Source organism: Apium graveolens, chromosome 2, assembly GCF_009905375.1.
Source record: "Apium graveolens cultivar Ventura chromosome 2, ASM990537v1, whole genome shotgun sequence".
NCBI lineage: Eukaryota > Viridiplantae > Streptophyta > Magnoliopsida > Apiales > Apiaceae > Apium > Apium graveolens.
In genome coordinates this window covers 5,580,985-5,589,400 of record NC_133648.1, presented here as the reverse complement: position 1 = coordinate 5,589,400, position 8,416 = coordinate 5,580,985, and the positions used below count along the sequence as shown (strand labels likewise).

Here is an 8,416-nt window from a genome sequence, read left to right as displayed (position 1 = left end):
ATTATTTTTCAAAATTAAGAATACTCATTTCACGATTCACAATAAAGGAAATTTAAAAATGATTAAGCATTTTATAATTGCATATCATGAATACGCAATATTTAGCTAGGTGCTGGGTATTAGATCGGACATTATTGATCAGTTTTTTAGAATTGGTTATATTTGTTTAAAAAATTGAAAGAAGGGTTATTCGCGTCAATTTTTCAATTTTGTCTTAGGATGATCTAATGAATGTTATTTAGTATACAATATATACTATAATATAATAACCATAATGGAGTATATTTAGGAAGATCTAATTTTTCGTTGACCGTTGGACAGTTCGTAGAAAAGCCCATATCAGTCCATGATCAAGTCCAGCTAGTTTGTAATAGGTTGTCATGGCATTAGGCGAAAATATCTCGTTTGTAAAACACAAGAATACCTACAAGTCTCACATGTGACCCCTTAGAGTCTGGTCATGTGATTTGATCCCAGACTTATGTAAGTAGTGTTGATCTCGAAGAAGTCCTTCCAAGTGTAATATAGTTCCGCAAGATTTTGATGATGTGCCCCAAAAAAGTCATATAGTCATAAATTGTTGTAATTATATCTTCTGTGCAGTTGACATGTGAGCATGGACTCACGCTTATTTCTTTAAGTTTCTTTAAAATATGAGGTGAGAATTCACTCCTGTTGATATAGGGGCAGGACTACCCTACTATTGATGTGGGGATAACCCGCTGCACCTGATAATATAATAGGAGGACTCATCTCATTGATATAGCTCCACGTATTAGCTAATAAGATTTTGATCAATATAATGATATATGTTTCTGGTTAATATATTGATACCGGAGCTCAGCTATATTATGGGATCCAATTATTTTAGCCCGAAAATATTGTCAATTCTTGTAATGGGTCTGTTTAGAGCTCATATCAATTTTCAAGCACAACAGCTACCAAAGATTGATGAGATCAAAGTTAAAATTGCAATTTACTCCATTCAAAAATTAGTTATCCTTGCACCACTGTAAAATGTCACACAAAGGGGCAGAAAGCTTAAAAAGCTATAAACTAAGTAAACAGCACGCCTAACAAATTATGAACTTTGCCACCTCGGATTTCCTAACAATTATTCGGTAAGATTTAAGAATGAAATCCAAACTATACTCCAGTTACTTCCAACATTGAATACTGCACTGCACATGCAAAGTTTCACTCATAAGACTTACCAACTAAAACATAACACAGTCCATTGACATATATGCTTTTGTAAGCTTCACTTTCGGTGTAAATCAGGTGATGCAGAACCCCACATTCATAAGCTTCATTTTGAAAATAAAAATTAAAGTGTAAACTGGGCTAGAATGATTAATTTAAGAGAAAAATGTGATTTACGGAATTAACAGAGTTGTCTTGAATAAATCACAAAATCATAACCTCAATGAAATTTGAGCTCATGGGCAAATTCTGAGCCTGATCGAGTTAGCATTTGGATTTAAAAGTGCTTTTCACAGGAGGGTTTTGCTTGGTTCAGAAATTAGTGTGGTTAGATCATCTCTTTATACTTTGAACATGGATCTAGTATATAGATCAAGCTAGCTAGGCCATAAGTTGCGTCTATTTGATGATCACAATCTTTAGAATTCGCAAGAGAATAAATGTTTAGCAACAGCAAATATATGTAAAAGAAACTGATGATCTTTTGATAATGTTTGTAGTAAAAGGACAACATTGAACATTCATAGCAAACAGAATACAGTAATATGACAATATTTTATATAGATGCAACAGATTGTTACAGTAATTTGCTGCAAGTCTTTATTTAATTTTATCACTAGTAAGCATCTTCAAGAAGAACTATATGGCCATAGCATTCTTTTATTGTAATCAATTAAACACTCTACAATTGTGCCTAATTTCTCCATCAGTCCCAACCAGAACTTGAATGCTCCCCATCTTCACCATAGCATTGGCAAAACTCTGCTGAAATGCTGCCCCATTCCTAGCAAAATTCAAAACCATCGAAGCACTCGAGTTATGCAGAGAAAGTTGTTGATCGATATTTAATACTCCTCTGTTCAACAAAACCTGGTTGTAATACTGATTATCAAATAACAACGATGTGTTCTGGTCCAAGAATGCTGTCGGATTAGAACCTGAGCCACACACCTTGGATAGTTTAGCAACCAAAGCCGGATCCATTGTCCGGTCTGGTCTCTGTAACCTGGCCTGAAAAAAAATACAATGTGCAACTCCAACTGTATGTGCACCCAAAAGGGTAACCATATCATCAAGGCTCAGCCCTTTGGCAGAGAAAGATTGCAATGCCTGAGAAAATGACAAGGAGGGGCCAGGCAGGTTCACTTCACTCGCACTCGAGACAAGCCCATCGCGCCTACCGGTGGGTATAATGTAGTTTGGGCCTCCAGCAAGAGCCACTGAGTCTCGGGTTGCAATTGTGATGATATCAGCACACGATACTGTTGAAGGACACGCGGCCTCTACATTCTTCTTGGCCTCATCAATCAGTTCATAACCTCTAATTGTCAAATTTGGTTTGGCATCTTTTTCCGATGAGTTGGATTCGGTGGAATCAATAAGAATAGACGCGTCACATCCCTGCAAAATACAATAGAAAATTAGTACTATTATTGCATCCATATATATCTGCAACTGCATGCAACTGTGAAAGTCCACCATGCATGCGCGTCTGCAGACTAGTGATAAATATGACACTATCAAAATAATTTTATCTATATATAGAAATGCGTATCTAACTCGAACAGCAACACTTACTCTAACAAAGCAATCATGAAAATGCATTCGAAGCAAAGCTGCGGTTATGGAAGGATCAGTCCTAAGTCGATTTTGGACGACTTGTTGAACGATGGATTCGGCATTGGGGCAGGTAGAATTGTAAAAACCAACCTGTAGATCAGCCATAACAACAGTACTAAAGGAGATTGTAGCAAGAGAAAAGATGAGAATTACTGAGATATTCATCATTTTGTTAAAATGAAATCCTAAGTAGAAATGTGAAGGTGCTTAGGAGGTACTCCCTCCCTCTACTTATATACAAGTCGTTTGAGTAAAAGGCTAATAATATTTATTTGCCTCACATTTCCAACCAACACAGTCCAAGCCTAATTTGATCCCATTGTTTGGTTGGACCAAACTTAAAAACTATGCACATGTAGCTCCAATACTATTTGCTAGCATTGTTTCCCAGCGATACTCCTCTTCTCTTGCTAACTTTAGGTTACGGATTCAAATCCCAACCAGGCATGTAAGCAGTGTGACTTGTGAGTCTTCAAATTTTTCACATGTAAAGAAGTGGACAACAACAAAATCAATGGCGTATCTGCTGCAATAGAGCCTCAGTAACTAGTCTTTACCTAAGCATTAACTATTTACCATTCTCAACAACCCAATTTAATACACAAATCACTTAAGCTTAACTCCATTGTATACCATTCTCAACTATTTACCTAAGCATCTAATGATTGTTATGGTATTTAGTTTTTATTTCTTCTTGTAATATTGTAGTATAGTATAATCTGGGAATAAAAGAATCGTGGGTTAGAGTTCGCATATTGTTAGATGATAAAATGATCAAAAGAAATTTTCAACATATAACAATTAATGAAGTAATTTTGAGCATGATGAGATAGCTCAAATGTTAATGAGCTTATCTTGTCATCTTAGGTTCTTATTTTGATTCTCGCTCATCCCAATCTTAGGTTCTTATTTCGATTCTCGCTCATCCCAATCTTATATCAGATTTGTTAAAATAGATATCATCCTTACGGCATATAAGCAGGATATTTAAAAAAATAGGTACAAAAAATTGTTACAAAATGATGTGTCATGGTTGATGTGGCAGTATGGGATGATTTTATTGGTGTTTTTAATGTAAATGCAGGGGTCCATTTTCATTTAGCCAATCAAAATTTGACACATGGTATTTTGTAACTTTTTTGGGCAAAAAAGACATCTGACCTCCGAGTTGTACCGTTATAAGGGTTAAAAGGTACATTTGATGAAAAGTTACACCATACTATACTTTAAGGGCTAACTGTTATAGCAGAAAAATCAAGTTTAATTCAATGGCATGATGTGTTGAGGGCCGCTCTTTCTAGAATTAGAATTATCTATGTTACATATACAATCGTCAAAAAGTTAAACAAGAAGAGTTACCTGAATACATGAAATTGGTTAGAACTGGAAATCAAACGAAGAATAGAAGCAGTACGGCAAATTGGTTAGCTGATTTACCACTTGTGATATCGTCATCCATTCCTTGCCAGCTTATAGTCCAACCTCCACACTGATATCCAAAATTGTCTGCATGCTTTCCTGCTACTAGTATTTTTCATGAATGACAAAACATTACACTTAATATTTTCAAGCTACTCAGTATCTCTCAAGTGCAGCTCGTGCGGGTTCTGTGCGTGCCGGGTTCGTGCGGTCCGGTCCGGTCCCAATTTTTTAAAAATTAATTCGTATTTGGCTCGTTGATTTTAGCGGATTGTGCGGGTTTGGACCGGCCCGGTTCGGGCCGAATAAATTCGGGTTTCTGTACGAGCCGGTCCCGAGCGGGCGGTTCGAACCCGCACAATTGGCCAACTCTACTCTCAACACTCCCCCAAAATCTTTTCTTTAGGAAGTACTTTCGTGAAAATATCTGCCATCTGGTCTTGGGTGCTGCAATACTTGAATAGAGTATTCTTTTTCGTGTTGCATGCATAAGGATTAGGTGCATAATGTCTCTTTGTGTTAGAATTAGGACATCAATTTGGATTATGACTTATGAGGGGTTAATTATAATCGTTAAAAATGCATGCAGCAAGCTGCAACAGCAAAATACATAGTGCAACAATATATAGCAGCAACAGGAGGACAAACTGCACTAGGTGAGTAACCAGGTCTTCTAAAACCTAAAGGTCTTGGAGGAAGGCCCTAATGGATCTTTATATTATATTCTAACAATTCACTCTGTAATCGAATAGAGTATTCTTCTTCGTGTTGCATGCATAAGAATTTGGGTGCATAATGTCTCTTTAGTTGACTAACCAGCTCATCTAAAACCTTAAGGTCTTGGATGAATGCCCGACTAGATCTTTATATTATATTCTAACAATTCATTTTGTAAACAAATAGAGTATTCTTCTTCGTTTTGCATGCATAAGGATTTGGGTGCATAATGTCTCTTTGTGTTAGAATTAGGACATCAACTAGGATTATCATTTATGAGGGGTTAATTATAATCGGTAAACATGCATGCAGCAAGCTGCAACAGCAAAATACATAGTGCAACAATATATAGCAGCAACAGGAGGACAAAACCTTGTAGTTGTTCGATAAAAATCTCTTCATGCTGTACTCCATTTAAAAAAGCAGATTTTAAAGATCAGAGATGGTTCTGAACTTTGTTGGTGGTGTTGAATCGGGAATACTGTTCTCGCTTCTGCTGGAACCAAAATTACTTGAATTATCAGTTCTTGGTGTAGTATGGGAACTCTCATCTTGAACTTCTGGAGTTTCATCTTCAGTTATTAATTGTGGACTTATAGGACCAAGGACTACATGTTTTTCAATCTTCTTATTCTATCAATCCCATGAAGAATTTTTATCAAAAATAACATCACTAGGAATAATGATTTTGTTACTCTTCAAGCTATATAAACTATAGCCTTTTGATTGCAAGCTGTAACCCATGAAAATGCATTTTTCACTTGCTTCATCTAATTTATACCAAAGACCAAAGACCTTCAGGTGATTTACAGCGACGGCTTTCTTACACTCCAGGCTTCGAATGGAGTTTGATTTCCAAGAGCTTCATCCCAAAATATTTATTTAGACCTTTGTCAAAAAGCATGGATTTCGACATCTCCTCAATTGTTCTAATCCTCTACGACCTGAATCTCTCCCATCATGATTCTGCAATAGAAAGTTCAATAGTAAAATAAAAAATAGTGAACCCAGTTATGTATTTTACCCCTTGAAGAAGAGCGGGCAGAAGAAAGTGATGCAAACTCGGCTATTCTATTACCCGTCGACTTCTGTATGTTAACCGACGAACCATAAACAACTCCTTTCACTGGAAACTTCTTCCCCAAACTACCATGACTTGCCAGCTGAGGAAAAGCTGACCTGACACTACAAAAAATAGGCTGGTCTTATGCCAACCCCCAGCCCAGCTTACAGTGCGCCTCTGGTTGCAAGATCTTCAAACTTTGAAAATTTAGGTGGCCAAATTTCTTATGCCAAATCCATGACTCATTGTCAACTTCCGTCTTCAAGGCAACATTTGATCTGGTTGGGATTTTGGGAGGAAAATTTCAGTTTTTCTCCATTTTAATACTTGCTATTACCTGCGTGCTTCTACTTTTGTCAAAAATTCTACACTTGTCCTCTTCAAAAAGAAGACGATAACCATGCTCCATAAGTTGTCCAACGCTTAAAATATTTTGCTCCCAATCTGGAACTAAAAGTACGTCTTTGATGTGCTCTGTTCCTTTCTTAGTCTGGACAACAACAGTACCCTTTCCTTTAGATTCCCCCAATTGTCCATTTCCCATTTTTACTCTTGTTCTTAGAGCATGTTGTATATCAACAAACATATTTTGATCTCTTAAGATTAAAGATACTTACTCTTGAGTTTGTTTGTTGATATACATATTTTGTTGGCGCAGGTTGTCCCATTTTTACTCTTAAGATTGTATTTACACCTAATGAGATAAATAAATATAATGATAGTTTGATTCAACTGGTTGATTGAAGCGAACGATTCTATTTTTTTTAATTTTGGAAACCTCTCGATTTGAATATCGTGAGTTTGAGTAGGATGTTAGGAGATATAATAAATATATTACGAATAAGAAAGTATGTGGGTATGATAATAAATTAAAATATTATATTAGTAAAAAATGGGCATAAACATGATTTTATAAAAAATTACGACTCTTTAGGAGAATGCAACTAGTCAAACCATGCAATCTAGAATGTTCAGCCAAAAGACAATTTAATTAAAAGTTTGATTCCAACCCATAAAAGGAACATTTTAAGAAAAATAGAAATAGTTCTACAATATCAAAGGTCATTCAAGCTAATGAATTAACTCTGTGCATGTTCAAACCTTTAAAAAAATATATTACCATAATAAAAGTTTTTCATCTAATTCAATTATCCTCTTAAACTCAAGTTTCAACCATACCACGATGACACTTGGACACAACACTTATTCCCTGATCCAATACTATGTACCCAAGCCTAAGCACCATACTCACTGTCTATTATACTACACACCCAAGTGATCACAAGGACATATCTGCGGCGGAGACTCGTGTAAGGAATCCTTTTGCGTACTATAATCACAAGGACATGAATTATATCTGCGGCACGGCAGAGACTCGTGTAAGGAATCCTTTTGCTTACTATAATCACAAGGACATGAATTATATCTGCGGCAGAGACTCTTGTAAGGAATCCTTTTGGACATATCTGTGTAAGTGATTGAAGCGAACGATTCTATTTTTTTTTAATTTTGGCAACCTCTCGATTTTAATATCATGAGTTTGAGTAGGATGTTAAGAGATATAATAAATATATTACGAATAAGAAACTATGGTAAGATGATAATAAATTAAAATATTATGAAGATATGATTTATTTCCGTTGTTAGGAGATATTAAATTTGTTAACCGAGTCTTGTAATTTATGTATATATCAAATTATTATAAAATGAAAATATATAATCTTAGAACATATACCCTAGAGCATATTTATAATCTGTATTTAATACTTCGTTTAACAAAATCTGATTGTAATATTCAATTAGATTTGTACATGCTCATCAGCGGCATATAAAATTCTCTTCACTCTATTATAAACTAAGATTTACATTTCTGTCATAAACAAACTCGTGGAACGAAGAAACAAAGTTTATCCTAGAGCTTCTTGTGGCCTCATATATACTTCCGAGGTTTCTACAAGCTATCACATAGCGGATGAAATTAATATTTCGAATAATAGACTGAATTTATAAGTTTCAAATATAATTTTAACATGTGTTTGATTAATTTATTGTATTTTACTAAACACATTTTCATCTTCTAATTGAAAATCTCCTCAAAAGTAGCTTTTTTGAATTAGCGGAACGGGTGCAAATTGCTATTTTAATTCGTTAACTACTACTTTTTTTCTCATATTAATATTAGAGGATTGATTTGGTTGTACTCAAACCTATCATTTTCAAACATATCAATATATAGCCATAAATAACAAGCTAGAGTTAATGTAGTCTTAACTCTCCTAAAAATAATGCTCTCCATTAAAAAAAGGTCATTGAAGGAATGAGGATGCGGTTTTTAAGTTACCCACATATACTTAATTATTACTCCTATATAAACACACATAAATAAAGAAACAG

At 35.1% G+C, this 8,416-nt stretch overlaps 1 protein-coding gene across 1 annotated transcript; it reads right to left on the bottom strand.

The window, feature by feature from the left end:
- Positions 1-1,709: 1,709 nt before the first annotated feature.
- Positions 1,710-3,031, bottom strand: LOC141705768 (peroxidase 44-like). The gene is made up of 2 exons (XM_074508655.1): positions 2,782-3,031; positions 1,710-2,604 (listed from the first exon to the last, which is right to left on the bottom strand). Exons 1-2 carry the CDS (start codon positions 2,989-2,991, stop codon positions 1,873-1,875), a joined length of 942 nt encoding a protein of 313 aa, XP_074364756.1. The 5' UTR covers positions 2,992-3,031; the 3' UTR covers positions 1,710-1,872.
- Between the last annotated feature and the right edge of the window lie 5,385 nt (positions 3,032-8,416).

Bases quoted from the DNA above. Each gene is read 5' to 3' on its own strand.
- LOC141705768 (XM_074508655.1), bottom strand. From the start codon at position 2,991: ATGATGAATATCTCAGTAATTCTCATCTTTTCTCTTGCTACAATCTCC. The intron at 2,605-2,781 runs GTAAGTGTTGCT...TGTATTTTGCAG, and splicing joins TTCATGATTGCTTTGTTAGA to GGATGTGACGCGTCTATTCT.